The 18,796-nt window shown below is 56.0% G+C and overlaps 2 protein-coding genes and 1 non-coding gene across 3 annotated transcripts in view; all 3 read left to right on the plus strand.

The window, feature by feature from the left end:
- LOC139826599 (uncharacterized) overlaps positions 1-16,970 on the plus strand; it is a 19,107-nt gene extending 2,137 nt beyond the window's left edge. The window contains exons 4-7 of the mRNA XM_071802916.1: positions 2,246-2,349; positions 10,371-10,535; positions 12,398-12,489; positions 14,273-16,970. Coding sequence (XP_071659017.1) covers positions 2,246-2,349; positions 10,371-10,535; positions 12,398-12,489; positions 14,273-14,518 — 607 coding nt within the window. The 3' untranslated portion in view covers positions 14,519-16,970. The remainder of the gene's footprint in view (positions 1-2,245; positions 2,350-10,370; positions 10,536-12,397; positions 12,490-14,272) is intronic.
- The window catches only part of LOC139825424 (procollagen galactosyltransferase 2-like), a 162,200-nt gene that overhangs the window by 27,982 nt on the left and 115,422 nt on the right, over positions 1-18,796 (plus strand). The window lies entirely within an intron of this gene.
- LOC136116232 (small nucleolar RNA SNORD45) lies at positions 9,368-9,452 on the plus strand. Its single transcript, XR_010653390.1, has one exon. It is a non-coding gene; the product is annotated as a small nucleolar RNA SNORD45 (small nucleolar RNA).

The raw sequence follows: 18,796 nt of genomic DNA on the forward strand, positions 1-18,796 counted from the left end.
AAAAAAAGGCGGCTGGAGAAAAGGCATACGTACGTCTACAAGCCAAACCAAACCAAAAACGAACGGTCGGTGAAAGAAAACGAAGACGTAAAACAAACAAAAAAACCACACACACACACACAAAACCAAAAAATTGACAGATAAATAAATAAATAGTCAAAAAAGTAAAAGGAAAATAAAAAAGGCTACCCGAAGACGGGAGAATAAAGAAGAAAGGGGGAGCGGGCGGGGTGTGCGTGCCTTTTTTTTCACGGCTCTCTCGGGGAGGGGGGGGGGGGCGCGCGGGGACACACGCCGATCGATCCGGTAACGCGTTCATCACGCGCTGGTTACGCGTTCACGCGGGCCTTCATTTTTCAGGGACTCGTCGGGAATGGCTCAAGCGGAGGCGGAAACGTCTGATACATTTCAATAAATTACAATAAATAAAAGTTTTAAAAAAATATGTAAAACACGCGGGGAAATTGGAATACATGACCGGATTTAAATACATCAAGACCTAACACTGCCCGCCTCAACGCCCTTCGCCCCGGTCTCACACACACCAGCCGCCCCCTTCCCCCACACTGGCCCCCCCCCTTCCCCCACAATATCCCCCCCCACCCCACAATATCCCCCCGCACACACACCCCCCCCACACACACACACTAGCCCCCCCCAACAAGCCCCCGCACGATACCCACCGCATATACAGACCCCCCCCCATACCCACCGCATATACACCGCCCCCTCCGCATACACCCCGCCCCCCCCACAATACCCCCCCACACACAGACACACTAGCCCCCCCCCCCTCAAGCCCCCGCACGATACCCACCGTATATACAGCGCCCCACCCCCCCACCATACCCACCGCATATACACCCCCCCCGCCCCCCCCCGGGCGAAGGAAAAAAAAAGGGGGGGGGGGGGAAGGGCCGGACTCCCCCGTCTACCGAGCCGCCTTCCCCGACTTTGCTCTGCGTCGGGGGACCCAGAACTGGGGGGACGCAGCAGGTCCGCGCCCCGCCCCGGGGGGCCCACAGCCCCCTGTCGCAGCACTTTGGAGCCGCAGCAAAGCGCCCGGCACTTCCGGTTGATGGGCGCTCTGGTCACGCCTGCGGAGCCGCCAGCTTTCGTGAGTGGGGATGTGCCTTTGGAATTGTCATTCAAAGGGTAGATGAGCACAGCTCGGCTTCAGCCAGGACGCCTCTGTGCCTTTACTTTTTGTTTTTCCCTCACCTTCCCTTTCGTGCGGAGCGGCCCGGCCCGGCCCGGAACGGGGGGGTGTGGGTGTGTGTGCTGAGGGAACACCTCGTACCCAGCAGCCTGCTCCGTGCCGCTGCTCCTTGTCCCTGCATTTATATACGATACACGGTAAAGCAAACGGGGGGGGGTGCGTGGGAGCAGGAGCGACTGGGGGCTCCTGGGCCGGGCCTGACGCCTGCAGCGCCTCACGCTTTCCCGCTCCGGTCGCGCCGCCATCTTCAGCGCGGGCAGTGAAGCCGCCGCACTGAGGCCGTGCCCCGTGCCGCCGGGGAGGAAGGGAGCTGGTCGCTCTGGGAGCCGCTCTTGGGAAGCGGGCGGTGCACCCGCCGAGGAGGGGGAGTTAACGTCCTTCGAGTCCTCCTCCTCGGGTACCGGCGCCGTTCGGGCAGTGGCTGATGAGGTGTCTGTCGCGGGGCGGGGAGAGCGCGGCCGCTGTGCCCTCACTAGAGATGGCGGCGGGGCGGTCTCTCGCGCGGACAGGACGGCGGCCGCGGGGAGCGGCGCCCCAGCCCCTGGCGGAGCTCGCGTGGCTGGGTGAGGGGACGGGATCCCCCCTCCAGCCTCGCTGCCTGCCAGGGATCCCCCTTCCCTTTTTCCAAACCTCCCATTCACCCTCAGCTCAACCCCTCCTTTCCCAGCCAGAGGCAACCCGTTCTCTGCCCAGCCACCCCCATCTTGGGGTCACTTGTCCCCTGGTTCCTGAGGTTCCGCCGGGTGGGCGTGGGGCGGGTTTGGGTCGGGCTGAGCCGAGGCCCGGCTCCCGGGGGGATGCTCTGCAGGGAACACCCCCCGCCCCAGGAGCGCTGCTGCTCCGGTTTATTTTCATATTTCCCGTGCCTAGCACTGCGCCCCAGCAGTGAACCAGCAGACTGCAGGTACCGAAGGGATCTCCTCCTCCTCCTCCCCACCCCTTAAAGGGCGGTGATCACTGCAGGAGTAAGAAAAGGATGCTGCAGGAGCTGGGGTTGCCTTCTACATCTGTTGTTTCTCGCTTTAGAGCTGCGCCGGGGCTGCAGGACTCGCTGGCCGTGATGGTGAGCGGAAACAACTTTACAATCTGTCAAGTCTTAAAACTTCCCAACTCACAAGGTTATAAAGCAGGTATGTTTATTTCGACGTCGGGCGCAAGGGGGATCGTTCCACTGTTCATGCGCAACTTGTAACAATATGAGGTGTGTTTAAATACAGTAAGGTGTTACGTATTCATAATGACCCCAGGAACGCCTCTACATATTCATAACCTTTCCCGCTTCTTCTTAAGATGAGTCCCAGGTGATCATTTCCATAGTCTCCTCCTTGACCCCTCCCTGTTGCACCTGCGCAGTGCCATCTGGTGGTCTTGAGGAGGGGTCTTTGGATGAAGGCTCCTTCAGCCTCGTCACAGTGACCTCTTTACCTTTGGCTCATTATGTTGAGTGGACTGGAACCCAATCTGCCAAGTCGATTGAAATCAGACTGGTTCCCCCTTTTGCTGTAAATCTTTGTTATATCGTCTTCTCAAGTTTACATCTAGGTGCTGTAAAACCTCTTACCTTGGCATTCGACGAGGTTCTGTTTTTTCTTAACATAATGGGTTAGTTAGTTAGTTAGTTCTCTCTGTCAGTTCCCCCCTTTTCGGGAAGGTTAGTAAATTCTTGTACTAACGTGATGATTCCCTATTTAACCTTTTCTCGGACCACAAGTAAGAAGGCTGCTTCGACAGGAGAAGACTTATCTTTCTCCCTGAAAGAACAAACAAATTCTCATGTTGAACAAAACATTCGTGTTGCTCTTCTGGGGCAGCTGATGACCGGGTGGCTGGTGCCCCGGCAGCAATGGCATCTGTTGGGCTGCAGCGGGAGCTCGCGCTCTTTGGCGTGGTTACCCCGCTCACTGCAGTTCCTAGCGCTTTCCTTTTGGGTTTCTTCTTCCCAGTGCGATGGCCAGGTCCAGTTTGGTGTTATCTTTTAAAATCATTAGTTTATACCCCGTTCCTTTTGCTGCCATTTCAGGATCTATAGGCGTGCCTGAGATTTGCATGGCTTGGACTACTGAATGTATTAACCGAACAAAGCACGGGGTCATACGTGGCACAAACAGTAAACCCAGATATGCACATACTATCATGAAGCCTATTTTCTTCCACCAGGCTCCCCCAAATAAGTTACCCCACCAATGGCTAGTAAGTATAGAATTCCATTTCTGTACTGGTACATGTGCAACGCGTTTTATCTCCTCTGCTATTTTCATTATGGCTTCCCCATCGTTATCTCTTTCCAAACAACACTCCGAAGTATTCAGTTTCCCACAGACGCCCCCCTCTCTTCAGCTAAAAGACAATCTCACGCTCCCTGATTTTGGTACACTGCAGCTCTGGTCTGAGACAATTGTCTCGCTATGAGATTCGGTGCCTCAGCCGTCTGGTTGCTTATTATTTCAACCACTGCTTGCAACCGAATAATTTGGTTTAGCATATATATAGGGGTACGGGATCCCCAGTTTACATCTTGGGCCCATGTGGCTGGATCATAGTATTCAAATATTCTTTGTGCAGGCCATTCACCATCTTTCCAAGTTTGCATTCCTCCTATGGGGCATTTATTAAACTCCTCTCTGTTTCAAGTTTTGTCTTGCACTCCCCCTCCATCTGAATAACCCCTCCTATCAGCTTGTGTGAAACAGATCCTCTGTTCTCCCCTAGGGCAGGAGGCAGAGCCTACCCCGAGTCCACTTTTCTCTAGGTTAGTTGCTACCCATGATTTCTGCCCTTGGATTTCACACTTCTCCAATTTTGTTCTATCATAACATCCAGAATTAATACGAGTGTGATAATTTAGAACATACTGGGTTAGTCTTCCTATTCTCACACGCTCGTAGCACTTGGTACAGGGATTAGCCAGGCTAAGTTGGGAAGAATAAGTCACCGCTCCTGGCAAGAGGATCAGGTCCAGGTTTCCACGGTCTCTGGCCGAGCAGGTTGCAGCCGGCAGCCGAGTTCGTCATCTTCTCGGCAGCGAGGGCCGTGTCCCCGCCTTTCCTGTTTTTGTCGTTAGCGTGGCGATTATCGTTTCCCAACTCTTGGCCTTCACTTCCTAGGAACAACAGGAGCAACACGGAATTTGATTTCTCTGTCTGCACTCTATTCTTTTCATCACTGGTGGACTCTCTAAATTCCCATTCACCCCTTCAGTAAATACCTCCCACCATTCTTGGCTATTTTTTTTCTATTCTTCCAGTGGCAACTAGAATCCTCAACCGAGCTCTGGTTTCCTGATCTTCTATTCTTAGACATTTCTTACACAATCCTGTTGGTAAGTTCCCTTTGTGGATATGCTTATACCACAGTCCATTTACAACCCCGAGTCAACTTCAATTTCAGTTTGCCCGGTTCTTGAGATACTTTCAAGGTTCTTTCTTCTGTCAGGGGTCCTTTAGCTTGAGAGACGTGTGTCCATCTTTTCTCTGCCCTCCAAACAGCTGGTTCTGTAGTTAACAAAACAAGAAAAAGGCCATGAGGAAAGAAAGGGAAAAGGGAAAAGGGGCGAGATCCTCGTGATCTCCCACTTTTATATGAAGTATTCACGTGAACGGAATGTTATTCACCATTGGTCAGTCGCTCAGTCATCAGTTTTCTCATTGCCCCCCTCGCGAGATGTCCATCCGTGCTTATCAATAAGTTTGCATTCCCTTGCTGGGTTTAACCAAAACATGTGTTGGGTTCTCCAGGAAAATGCAGTTGACATGAAGGCTTTAGCTGACAGGCAAATTCACTAAAAGAGAAACTTGTTTTTAACAAAACCAGGACATAAACGTAGCAATGGAATGAAAACTTATTGATAAGCACGGATGGACATCTCACGAGAGGGGCAACGAGAAACTGATGACCAACTGTGTATAACATTCCATTCACGTGAATACTTCATATAAAAGCGGGAGATCACGAGGATCTCGTCCCTTTTCCTTCCCTTTTGCCTTTTTCCTTCCCTTCTGCTTATGGCCGACATTAGGAGAGGACCTTGCTGCTCGTCCCTGCGAACTGAGGCCAGTGAGAGACTGAATCCAGCTCCGGTTGGCTACAGAGTCCAATCCAGGACTTTGGGTGCTGGCTCTGCAGTTGCTGAGACTTTCAAGATTGGTTTTGTATATTTGTATTATTTTCTCTATTCTTATCAGTAGCATTAGTAAAACATCTTTAACTTTTCCAACTCTCTTCTCTCTGTCCTTCTTTCCCTCTCAATCACCTGTGCTGAGTGGGAAGGGGGGAGAGGGAGGGGCAAAAGGGGAAAGTGGCGGGGAGAGGAGGTTGACAACACATCTGGCAGGGTTTGATTGTCACCCCGCAATCTTAACCCTCGACACCAGCCTATCTCCATTTCCCTGCCCACCTCTATGTCCAGGCCTCCTGGGCACTGGTGCCCTCTGCGAGGAAAAAGTGGGTGGCCCTGTGGTATCCCCGGGGATTTTGGGCCATGAAGGCACCCAAGAGTGGCCGTGAGCAGGCGAGCAGGTGCCACCTGCCAGCGATGCCCTGACCACTCAGGACAAGGAGCCTGGACCTTCCTGTGGTCTCAGGGGAGGCGCCCACCGCAGTGGCCCAGGAGGGAGGGGCCGCAGCTTTTGTTGGCTTTTGTTCACTTTTAAGAGAGGCCTTTGGAGGAGTCAGGTGGGAATCAGGAGCTACCTGCCGCAGGTTCCCTGTACACTGCCTTTTAGGGAGTTTCATTTGCAGACAAATGATTAAACTCCACTGCTTCATCAGATGAAGTGAAAAGATCAAATGCAGAACTTCAGAACATCACTTTGTGGAGCAGCAGTGTCTACATTCATGGCAATCTATCCAAGACAAACTTACACTCAGAGGTGCCCCAACAATATCACTCCTGTTACACAGTTCTAGCACAAATGCCCAAGTATTTAAGGACAAGAAAAGGAATCATTTAGCTGCACAGAACTGTCTTCCAAACATATGGAATGTATTGGTTTGGGTATTTCTTTGAAGCCCCAACTCACAAGTAAGAAACAGCACCAAGTTTAACAAGAACGGTTTCTCAGTGGTTTTTGAGAACTTTTCCAAAAACCATTAGGCAAAAAAAAAAGCATTGAAAAACAAGAGCTGAGTGATACAATGTGAAAATGGCAAAAACCACACTCCAAACAATTGTTATTGCAAGAAACAGAAATCACACACAAGCTGTACAAACATACACGTTACCGGCTCTGGACAGACAGACGCACACCACGGCAGCACGTTCAGCTGTGCAAACCTTGAACCCACACGATCTAAAACCAATCTGACATTATCTGTACAACACAAAGTCAGACCGGAAATATTCTGGCGCATTCACAATGAAATACAATGTGTTGCTGGGCACAAACACCAATATTCACATCAGAACTGTGCAAACCATGGCATTACTCGCTTTGGATTTACAACACAGCCTATGTTTTACTGGAAAACACATTATGTTAATGTTTGGAAAGTTAATACAAGGCTACATTGTTTATAATTCAGTGTAGTGTGTAGGGAAAACAGTGAGAACGTGTGTTTTTCGTGCTGCTTTTGACAGGCTGTGTCTCATCTCGGTGTACTAAATGTGGCTTTTCTTCCGTGTGCACACCGAGTACAGACCCCTGGTTTTGGGATAACAGTTGTATCACCCAGATGGACACCAATCAAAGCCTTGCCCAGCCCAGCTCGCTGGAGCAGCGGGGCGGGTGCCGATGGGGCTCCAGCCGCACTGCCCTGTTTGTCAGGAGCCCCAGCGGTGCCTCCACCCAGCTGAGCAGCGAGCGGCCCAAAGGCGCAAGGCTAAAATCGAGATATTGTCTTCAATGAATGTAATTGTGATCTGTTTGTATATTTGAGCTTGGCGTGCGGTTTGCGTGTCTGAGCTCAGCCTTTTACTTCGCATGTTTATATTTGGTAGCAAAAGAATTTTGTTCGGGGAGATAATTACAAAATGAGAACCGGTTCCATTATTAAAGTGCCACCGCGCTCCCCGTTCAGATGCATCTGTACACATGAGAGTAAATGAGAGGGGGAAGTGATGTGAATGTGAAATTCTGGGTTAGCTGTGTTGCAGTCAGTGTTGTTCTGCGCACAGACTGATCTGGGTCTGAAATTAGTGTAAGAAACTACAAAAGGGAGGAGCTGAGGGATGTAACTATTGCTCAGCTAATTGAAATTGCATATGAAGTTTATAGTCGCAGGAACTAAATGAAGGGAGAAAGAGATTTTAAATCAGACTCTGCCTTTAGGGTTTCCGATTCATAAAATACAACCTGGGGATAAAGTACTAATTAAAACCTGGAAAGAGGAAACTCTGACCCCACGATGGGAAGGACCTTTTCTTGCCTTATTAACTACAGAACCAGCCGTTCGGACTGCAGAGAAAGGGTGGACACACGGCTCTCGAGTTAAAGGACCACGGACGGGAGAAAGAACCTGTGGAGTAACCCAAGGACCAGGGGAATTGAAATTGAAATTGAAATGGACACGGGATTGGTGATGTAACCACTATCAGCATTGTTAATGTGAATGTCCAGTACAAAGAGTGAATCGCCCGTGCACCCAGTGCTGTTTTGCTTGTGCTCTAACGAACACGTGTTCAAGGAATACAGTTAAGGAATTGGATTAAATGTTGTTTATCCATAGAAAAAGCGTAAGCTACGTATTTCAGTTCCTCATTTGCAAAAATGCTGTAACTCTGTGCAGCACGACCCCTCATCTTTATCTCTCTATCTTTCCACCTCTTTCTGGCATTAACAACGCCCAGATAAAACCTCTCAGCACAGACACTGAGAAATGCCCGCGGCCCATGCTCTGTCAGTTCCTTGGAGCTGCTGCTGTTCTGAGATCCCAGGAGGAGAAACTTCTCTTCAGCCGAGTTTAACACGGAACCTGTTCTCAGCAGCCGAGCCTTCTCCTCTGTGCAAGGGCAGCAAACCGCAGGTTTGGAACCCACAGCCCCTCAGTCCCGCTGCAGCCAGCGAGGAGGCGACGAACGAGCGCGGACACCGAGTCCGCCCGCGGGACGCGCCGGTCGCGCTTTGTGCTGCGGGGTCAGCGGTGCGGAGGGCGGGGAGGAGCTCATCTGAGAGCTGAGGCTGACCTGCAGTTCAGGGGGTTTTCCACTCTCTGAGCAACCATGACGGCACGGCTGCCAGAGACTTTGTTATTTTAATAACTGTTCAACTCATTCACATTTCGTATAAAAATTTGGCGGGTCAGGCGAATAATCGGACAGCTCTGTCGGGGTCCTGCCGGCAGCGCCGCTCGGCTCGCCCCTCCCGGTGACGCAATTTCCGGCTACAGGGCTGGGGCGAGCGGAGGCTGCTGAGCGGGTCCGGGGGAGCGAGCGGCGGGTCCGGGGGGGCGAGCGGCGGGTCCGGGGGGGCGAGCGGCGGGTCGGGATGGGGGCGGGAGAGGCGCCCGCGGTGGGGGCGCGCGCACAAGGATCCGTGTGCGAACGGGCCCTTGGAGACCCCGGTCCCGGGAACCCCCGGAGCTGAGTCCACAGCTGCCGGTCTCTTGGTGCTTTGTGCAGGTGACAGCGCAGAGGCCGCCATGAGAAACCCGGGTGTCCCCAGCACGTTCCTGTTGGAGCAGCGCGTGGCCTGTGCAGCTTCGTGTGGGCCAAGGGAGGCAGCTGTGTCCGTGTTGGCTCAGGTCGGTGCAGCTGCGCTTGGATTTAGAGCAGTGACCCTGGCTGGCTGGTTGAGCCTTGGGGGTTGTTTATTGCTGAGAATGGCAGGGGTCTGTTCAGCAGGTCTTGAATTGCTGTGCACTTTACCCTGCAAGAAGGGTTCGTTTTCAGTGTTATTCATTCAGCGTAGCTCTCTCCATTGTACGGATAAGTTTTCTCGCTCTCAAAGGTTCCCTCTCCATTTGGTGGTTGAATTTCTCAGCGTCTCTTCTGCCGTTTGTTTTCCTTCTCCTGCAAAGTGGGGTGGGAAGGAGAAGGCAAAAGGCTCCGCTGCTTCCAGGCGGGGACTTGGTTGCTTGTATAACGTATGTCTGGTTCATCTCGAAGTAGACAGAGAAGAGTGGTGTTAGAAATCGATCAGCTGCCTCCTGTTGGAGGGACAAAGTGTGCTGGATTTGAAGGCGTTGGGCAGGACAGGAAGAGCTGCCTTCTTGGGTCAGTGATGGGCGTTGGCATGTATTGTCTGAGCTGGAGCTGATGGCTGTCACCACTTGAGCTCTAGAATTACTCTGAGACCCAGGAATCTCCAGTTCCTTGTGGAGCTTTTCCAGGCTGTGGAAGCCCCTTTCTGTCACAGATTGTAACGCAGCCCTTGGAGAAGGGGGCACTGCTTGAGGTTCCTCAGTTTGGGCATTGGGGAGGCGTCGTTCTTGGGCTCACACTGGGCGTGAGGAGACGTTTTCACGTGAGCTGAAGGCAGCTCTGGGTACCCAAAGCTGTTAACCGGTGTTAACAAACGCTGCTGCTGAGATTTGGGGGTGAAAGTGCCACAAATGTGATTTCCCAGGGAAAACAGAGAGATTTGTCAGTGCCTGGTTGTTCCATGGCACATTGTAGTTAAGCACAGTGGTAATTTTGCATCGATTTTACACAGGATTACTGGCTCTAACAGACTGGTTGCATCAAATAAATGTTGACTTGCTGCACTGGTGGCCTTGTGAACAGCAGATGGCTTCTGGAGGGGGTGACATCTCCTGTGAGCCCAGGAGTGCTGGGCCCATCATACAGGGAACGACCTCCCCTCCCCGAGCAGGGCAGAGGACCCAGGGGTCCGGGCTGCCTGTCTGTGCTCCTCCCCTGCCCCAACACCAAAATACATTCCTTGGGGGACAGATATGGGCCTGGACTAAGATGGTACATAAGATGTTTTTCCAATAATTGTTATTAAAAACACACTAAAGTCATGTGATGTTTATTTCAGTTACGTTCCCACTCGTTCACAGACCAGGCCCAAGGACATTCACACATGCCATGCACTTGGGGGCGGTTATCCAGCCTGAGATGCCATTCTCACGAGTCTGGGCTATAACTTTTTACAGTTATGAGAAACGTACTTCAAAGTAATCTGTCCAAGGCCCTTTATATGTTATTATGTTAGTATTATGTCTTTGACTGTCCAGATGGTCATGTTAGTATTGATCTTCCTTTATCATCCAGATGGCTGGAACCACACATCTTGCTTTTCCACATTTACTTTCCAAGAGGCTGCTGAACTGTGGCAAGGTGTTGCTGTCTGTACGGAGAACATGGTTGTAAAAGTACATCATGGAGATGCTCACACAGCCCAGAGTCAGCCACTGAAGAATATCAAAGCAAACACAGGTATGTCCCTGAAGGGCTGCCAGCTCTGCAGGGGACAGAAATCGGGTCTTGGGAATCTGAGATCCCTTTTCTGCTCCAGTCAGTGAGCACAGACTGGTGCTGGAAACCGCTCAACATCCAGGTCGCCCAGGCAGCAGCCACTGAGATTGGAGTTATAAACCCATTGATTCCCCCGCTGTCACACTGCCCCACAGTGCCCAGAGGATGCTGACCAGGGCCCCCAGGATGGGGATGTTTGGGCCAGGGGTGCAGTGAAGGGAACCCCGCGCCCCGCAAAAAGCCAGGGAGAGCTGCGAGGCGGGTGGGGGAGAGGGCAGGGGAGGCCGTGCCCCTGGGGACACAGCTCCATTCCCCAGCTGCTCTGAGCCCCACTCCGGCAGGACTCCCCAGGCTGTCCCGAAGCAGAGCGGCACCCCAGCTGTCCAGCTGCTCCCCTGGGACCCCCCGGCCTCTGGGCTCCAGCCTGTGCCCAGGGCAGCCAGGGAGCCCCAGGCGTGCGGGTGCCCCAGGACCTGCTCCTCCCCGCTGCCCCAGCACTGCCCTTCTCTGTGGGCTCTGCCCGCTGCCAGGGCTGGAGGAGCCCAGGCTTCCAGGCTGCTTTAACTGCCCTGGATCCCCTGATCGGTCACTCTATGAGGCACCGATCTTGGTGAACGGGCTTCTTGTGCCGTGGGCCCCGGGCAAACAGAGCTTATCAGAGCCGCTGTGGGAGCAAACATCCCTCCTCGTGCCAGGGGAGCTCCGTCCTGCAATGAGCTCCGAGCGGCTGCCTGGGAACAAGCGCCCGCTTCATCACGTCCCTCTGGATGGCCACGTCCTGCTCAGGGACAGCGCTGGCCTGGGCCGAGGATGGGGGCATTGAAGGGACACTCGGTGGGGACAAGGGCCTTTGGTGAACTGTGGCCAAGTCCCAGAAAGGGACAGGGCTGGAGCCAGAGCCTTGTTGGGGACAGGGACACTGGGACCCACCATGTGGGATCAGCTCTACAGGGCGGGACCCAGGTTGTCTGGGAGGGCACAGTGACCCCGGACAGGGACAGGTGAGAGCCAGGGCAGGGGATGTTCCCTCTGCTCTGTTCTCAGCTGTGGCTGCAGACTGGACCAGTTGGGGGCTGGCGGTGCAAGGGAAATGGGGTGGGCTGGAGCTGGGCACTGACACCACCCCAGCACTTCCCCCAAGCCCAGCCCTCCTCTCCCAGAGCCCAGGATTCACCAGTGCTCCCCATTGGCAGCGCCACCAGTGACTGAGGATCCCAGTCACCAGCTGTCCACATTGCCCCAGCTGTCCTCCCACCTCCCAGAGTTCCCTAATCCTGGGGTCCCTGGTGCCCCAAGAAGAGGAGTGACTCCCAGCCCCTCATTTATTTAAGGGGCTGGAAAGGGCTCACAGATAATTGTGCTTAGAGACCCCAGATTTGAGGCTGGTGTCATCTCTAGGGGGGGTTCCATAGGGAAAGACTGGCCTGGGAGTTGAGGGGCACTGGGAGATGGTGGTGCTGGGAGGTGAGAGGCACTGGGAGGTGGGGGGATCAGGCTTTTGGGGTTGTTGCAGGATGGTTTCGAGTTGGAGCAGTGGGTCATCACCATAGGGTGTCTGGCTGTCAGGGACACACTGCTGTCCCCCCTCACCACTGTGGATGCCTGGGCCCTTCCCCGTGCAGCTGCCCCATGCAGGAAGCGGCACTGATGCCAGGGAAGGCAGCTGGATCAGTGCTCAAGGCGGGAGTGACTCTGGGCCAAGGCTGGGTTGCCAGGGCGGGTGTCTCTGCCAAGCTTTGCCCTGGGGGCTGGAGGCGTGGGGAGGGGCAAGGAGTCGTCCTGGGAGGGATAAAGGTGCCCTCACCTTTTCTGGCATCACCCAGGACTCGCTGCACCGCAGAGGAAGATGAAGGTCACAGTGCTCAGTGTGGCCCTGCTCTTCACCATCTTGCTGTGCACCCCAGAGGATGCGCAGGTGAGGCTCCAGTGAGGGCCCCACCGGTTTCTTGTCTTGGTGCCCCCACACCCCTCTTCTTTGGGCCTCCCCATTCCATCCTTTAAGACCCCTCAGGTATCTCCTCCTCAGGATCTCCTCTGTGTCCTATAGAGGGTCCCCAAATGCTCTCCCTTTGATGGATGCCAATGCCTTTCTTTCCATCTTTCCACTCCGTCCTTTGCCTTTCACCCTGTCCACTGCGGTAGTGCCCCCAGATCCCCCTCCTTGAACACCCCCTCCCAAACACTTTCCTGATCCCCGCGTTTTGTTCCTCTGCTGTCCTCTTCCTCCTGCCCCCACCAACAACCTCACCTGAATTCCCCGTGTCCCCTCCCCTTGAATTCTTTACCCCTCACTTGTATCCCATGCAGTCCTGTCCCTCCAACACCCCCAGCCCGGTCCCTTGGGTTCTGCGAGTTCACAACAGTGCCCTGCCTGTGTGTGACTCCAGGAACAAACCCCACTGGCCCAGTGAGATTCGTCTCAGCTGTCCTCATTGCAAGTGCTCCTGTCTGCTCTGTCACCCTTGCCCATGATGCCGGGCTGTGCTCTCAAAAGTGCCACAGCAATCAGAGAGGTTCTGGGGTCCTTGGGAAAGGCAGACATCCAACCCAGCTTCAAGAAGGGCTCTTTATTAAAATGCAGCCGTTTTTCCGCAAGGAGAGCTGCTCCTCCACCTGGGTCAGCGACGCCAGCAGCACAGGGCCTGCAGGGACCATCGCGATCGTGGCTGCTCCCTTGGACTGCTCAGGATGAGGATGGTCTGAGTAGCGAGGGAGCGGGTGGAGGGTTTACTGTCCTTCTCCAAGGGCTGAAGGGCTGCAACAGAAAGGAGCAGAGCCCAGATGATCTCCCACATCTGCAGAGACCCCCAGGCATCCCCTCCTGAGCAAGCTTCCTACTCACCACTGCAGATCTCAGCCAGCTTCTCCTCCTCCCTTCGGTCCCTCAGGGGCCGCGCAGCCAGCCCTGAGCACAGAGTTCCGTCAGACCCCTGTTGCCTCCCCCTCACCAGAGCTGGCCCCAGGGGATAGCCCAGAGCTGACATAGCGAGACTGAGCAAGGCGGCCACCAAGGCCACCCACGTGGGCAGGGCTGGGAGGGGAGGCCAAGGCCCTGCACGGGGCGGCCGGGGCTCTGGCAGCCACAGGGCTGCTCCTTGCGCCTGGGCAGCGGCGGGGACTGGGGTCAGGCTGCTGAAAGAGGGACCCGGGGGCTGTGACTCACCGATGAACCTCACGGCCGCCTCTCGCAAGCTGGCCTGAGTATCCCTCAAGTATGGCAGGCTCTGACTCAAGAATTCTTGAGCCCTGCTCCTGTCCTGCTCCACCTGGAGAGGGCACAAAGGTGTGAGCATGTCATTGTCTGCACCCCACCCCGAGCTGGCTGGACCAGTCCCTCCTCCCAGTAACCCAGGTTCCCCTTTCCCCGCAGGCCTCTCCTGCCCCCCAGCCAGGAGCCCTGTGGGGCTGAGGCTGAGAGACAGACACAGGCAGAGTGGTCCCAAGGGTGCTGAGCGCCCTCCTTCCCGCCAGGCATGGGGCAGAGGGGAGAGCCCTTGGGGGCTCTGTTCTTGAGGACAGGGAACAAGGGTGCAGCTCGGGGCTGCAGCAGGGCGGGCGAGGCACATCTGCAGAGCACAGAGCCCAGACATGTGGGGCAGCCCTCAGCCAGCCTGGGCCTTAGCTGTTCTCACCAAGCTCTCTCCAGTCCTCCATGTCTGCCGAGTCCGCACCAGGTGTTGGAGCTGTTTCCATTCCAGGAGCTCTGCTGCGCCAAGGAGGGCTTCCCTGGCGGCCTGCGGGACAGCAGAAGATGGGACATGGCACCCACCATCTGCGTAAGGAGACCTGGTGTCCCCCTGTTCTTGGCTTTGTTCCTGGAACACCTGCCCTTTGGGGCCAGCGACTTGCCCTGGCCCAAACATCTGGGGCTCTCTTGTGCACAGCCCTGGGGGACAGGGACTGAGGCTCAAAGCTCGAGACCCAGCGCCTGCAGGGACAGCTGAGGAGCCCGTAGGGATGCGCCTGTTTAGGCCTCGGTGGCCACGGGCTGCTGCTGAGCCCTGTGGGACCAGGTATGGCAGGTGGTGGAAATGGCCATGGCAGCTTCTCTACTGCTACTCGTGCTGGGTCTGTAGGGACCCTTCCTATGGGCTGGAGGAAGCTGCCAGTTGCCAGCAGCCCTGTCCCCTGGTGCCCAGGCCACCCGTGTGCTGCCAGCACACCCTTCTGTGCCTCAGTGCTCAGCGTGGAGATCTGTACCTTGGCCACGTTGTTGCTCTGGTCGCTCAAACGAAAGAAGAGGGGGAGCAGCGCACGGTGCACGTAGCTCTTCATCCTCTTCTTGTCGTGCGCCATCACGGACTGCACCCACTCTCGGAAGAGGCGGATGGAGAGCTCTCGCAGCTGGCTGGACTCCTGGGAGAAAGGAAGAAAGGCGGACTTCAATCCCAGCAGCTCTCTGCCCATGGTGAGCAGGGGCAGTATCGGGGCTGACATGAGGGGAGATGCTCCATGGTCAGGTTGTGCAGCAGGGAGCTGTGCTGGGCTGCAAAGCCCAGAAGCCATCCCACGAGAGCCCAGGGGAGCAGAGCCTGCTCCCAGTGCTGCCCACGGGGCTGGGCCGAAGGGCAGCTGGCACTGCAGGCTGCCCACCCGCAGGGCTCAGGCTCCGTCATCAGCCTTACATCGTCAAAGAGGGGCAGGAGCTTTTCCTCCAGCTGCTCGACAGCGGGTCTGGCCTCTTCCCTCTTCAGATGTCCCATCACGCTGCGGAAGAACGCCAGGACTTTCCTTTTCATTTCTGTGTTGCCGTAGTCGAGCAACCCCACAACTTGTGGCAGGAGGGACTGTATTTTTCTTGCCTGTATGAAAAACAGTTTCGTTTTTGTGAAAGGGTCAAAGACCACCCTGGCAAAAAAAGCCGGTCACTGAGCACCAGCCTCTTGTCCAGCTCCGTGGCAGGTGGTGGCACAGGAATCTCTGTGGCAGCCTCCTGGCAGGTGGTGGCCATGGGCACAGCCACGGAGATACAGGAGAGCAGGGCCAGGGCAGGGAGGGAAGAAAAGCAATGACTCCCTGTGCCCTGCTCAGCCGCCCCTTTTCCCACAGGCCCCCGTGGGCAGATGTCTTGGAGATACTCCGTGCCTGGAAAGCTCCCCAGGCAGCCATCAGGCCCCAGCACGGTAGGGAGGGCATTTGGAGCTGTCAGCCACTGCCTGACCCCCAGCCAAGGCCAAGCCACCGCCTCCCCCAATGCCCCAGCCCCAGCTGCCAACATTGCTCCTCTTGATGCTGTCCTGCTCACCATGTCAGCTCTTTCTGACCCACTGATGATGCCTCCGGGAAACGTGGAGTCTATGACCAGGAGTCTTTCACGCAAGTTCTTTAAGATCTTCTTCAGAGGCTGGGGTGTGGAGATCATCATGTCCCACATGTCCAGGGCAGTCCTGCAGGAGAGCGCTCTGTCAGCAGGGCAGCCTGGGCCACAGCAGCGTGTCCGGGCTCAGCGCTGCAGGGTGGTTGGATGCCCTGGGCAGCAGCAGAGGCTGAGCTGGTGCTCCTGTGGGGCTGGCAGAGCGTGGGGGGCTCAGGGCTGGCTCGCTCAGCTGTGGCTGCTGCGGGCCTGGCTGATCCCCAGCGCTGGAAAGCGTGGTGGGATGGAGGGTCCTGCTCCTCGGGGGTGTCCTGCAGGATTCCTTGGCTCTGTGCCCCTCTCCCCACAGGGAACAAGCCCTCATGGCTTCTGGGGCCAGTACCTGTCTCCTGGTGGAGCGATCCTCAGCAGCGTTGTGAGCACCTCCCCAGGTCTCCTGTCAGCCATGAGGAGAAGCAGGGACGCCACGCTCTGCCGGGCTGGTGCTGTGCTGATGCTGTCCAGGTTTTTGTGGATGCATCTCATGATCTTTGGCAGCTGGAGGAGACATAGGTCAGGATGGTGCTGCCACTGGAGTGCAGCCACTTCCTCAGCTGCCCCTTCCATCCCTCTCTGCCACCTTCGTGTGGCTTCAGATTCCTGAGACACCAGGGCTTGCGGGGGAGGGATGGAGGGAGGAACAAGGCCTGACAGGGCTGAAGGGCAGGGCAATCCAGCCTGGCAGGGCAATCCAGCCACAGGCCACTTACATCCACCAGCCAGAAGTCAGGGAATTCCATGACCATGTCCAGCAAGTCTGTTGCCCGCTTCTTGTCAAAGATGCTGGCATCTCTCATCGCCTCGATGAACACAAGGACGATGTCTGTCCTCTCAGAAGTTCTGAGGTGTCTCGCGCAGGACTATGGGAGAAAGGAAAGAAAGGAAGGAAGTGAAGCCAAGTCACACCGAGCGCCCTGATGCTGCTGCTTAGCCAGGCAGTGCCAGCAGCCCTGCAGAGATGCCCGACGGTGCTGGTGGCAGAGCCCGCAGCAAAACTGGCAGCAGGGGCGGCAGTGGCTGCACAGGGAGGATGAGAAGAGAGGCCCGGGGTGAGGGAGGAGGGTTGGACTCATGGGCACAGGGTGCTGGCCCTGCCGTGAACCAGGGCTTGCTGGCGGCCAGCGGGACTGGGGCTGCTGCTGGAATACTGGTGCCAAAGCCCTGAACCCAAGCGCGTGTCCAGGGCTGGCTCGGTGGGCCGTCAGGGCTCTGCAGGCCCGTGCCGGCCACAGCTCCCAAAGCAGCTGCCTGGGCAGCAGCCCCGCGTGGGGAGAGCTGCAGGCCGCTCTGGGGTGCAGGGATGGGGAGACGGCCCGGCTGGAGGGTGCCTGGCTCCTTACCGCCAGCGTGGGATGTCTGAATAGCACAGAGCTCATCTTCTCTATCCTCCCCACAGCCCTTTCCTGCACACATTCTCTCTCAGAGCTGGTGTATGTCAAGAGCATCTGGGAAGAGAGAAGCTGCTGTGAGCCCTGGGAGCAGCCAGCACTCCAGCAGAAGCAGCACCGCCAAACTCCTGGGCTGGACTCTGTTCTCGAGCAAAGCCTGTAGTGGGGTTCCTGCCCTAGGACTCCTCGCAGGCTTGGGACAAACGCCCCGGGCCAGCCCCGTGGCCAGGCAGGAAGGCAGATGCCACCCTCTGTGGCCACTGCGCTGCGGAAGAGCCTGGCGGGCAGCCCCTGGCTCCCCGGGGAGGTGGGCACCCTCCCGGCAGCGCTCTCTGCACGGCACAGGTGGCACTGTCACCTCCAGAGTGAGGAACAGCCCTTGTGAAGCCCACTCTTTGCACACGCCAGACCTGGAAGATATTCTGGAGCAGCTCGCTGACTCTGGAGGCTGAAGAGCCGAGCACCAATGCCTGCAGCATGTTGTCCATGGCTTCCATGGCCTGCAAGAAGACAACGAGTTTTGGCCGTGTTTCCTGCCATCTATTTCACACACGGGGGACTGATCTGAACTCTCAGTGCCAAGAGGCAACTCCTGTGCTGATTTGCTGGGCCTGGGAGAGACTCAGGGGCAAATAATCTGCTCTTGGCAGAGCAGCAATTGGCACTGGATGTGGCCAGGACAACTGGCAGCGGACGAAGGCACGAGGGTGTGAAAGCAGAGCTGAGACCAACCCTGCCTTGTATCTCTGGTTATATATTAGCACGGGGTGAACAGGGAGCAGCCAGAGGGACTGTGGGCTCCTGTAGTTCACCAAGCACTTACTTTTAAGAAGAGATAACGGCCCATATCCTGCATTTTCTCTTCTGGAGGAAGCAAGAAGACACTAGAGAAGCAGGCTTGGAGGAGGCTTGCCTCCTTGCCCTCCAGCGCCCTCTCCACCGCGCTGCAGCGAGAGAGGAGCCAGTCACACTTTAGTATTTGGAGCAGTGCCTTGAGATCTTGTGCAGGGGTCCGCGGGAGGGATGGGCAGGTACCTCAATTCGGCAATGGCAAGCATGGCGTTCCACCGCACCGCCGTGCGCACTTTGTTTCTGGGCTCCTCTTCCAGCAGCACCTGCAGAACACAGCTGGGATGGGACCTGGCAGCTGCCAGCACCCAGTGCCACCAGCACCCAGTGCCACCAGCCCCTGGCCCTGCCCAACGCTGTCCTCACAGGGTGCCGGGGGCATCGCCCCCTTCCCCAGAGACGCCAGGTGTCCCCTCACCTTGATATTCTCTGCCAGCTCGTATCTCTGGCAGAAGAGATCTAGGCCCTGTGGGAGTCCGTGGTGCTTGCTTTTGTAGCACAGGTCACAAATGTTCTGAAGAAATGGAATCTTCTGACTCTCCTCCTGGCAGCCAGGGGACAGAGAGACAAACAGGGAGTGTGAGATGGGGACACAGAGCCAGTGGCACCACAGCATGGGGATCCAGTGACAA

This window comes from Patagioenas fasciata (assembly GCF_037038585.1).
Source record: "Patagioenas fasciata isolate bPatFas1 chromosome 6 unlocalized genomic scaffold, bPatFas1.hap1 SUPER_6_unloc_2, whole genome shotgun sequence".
NCBI lineage: Eukaryota > Metazoa > Chordata > Aves > Columbiformes > Columbidae > Patagioenas > Patagioenas fasciata.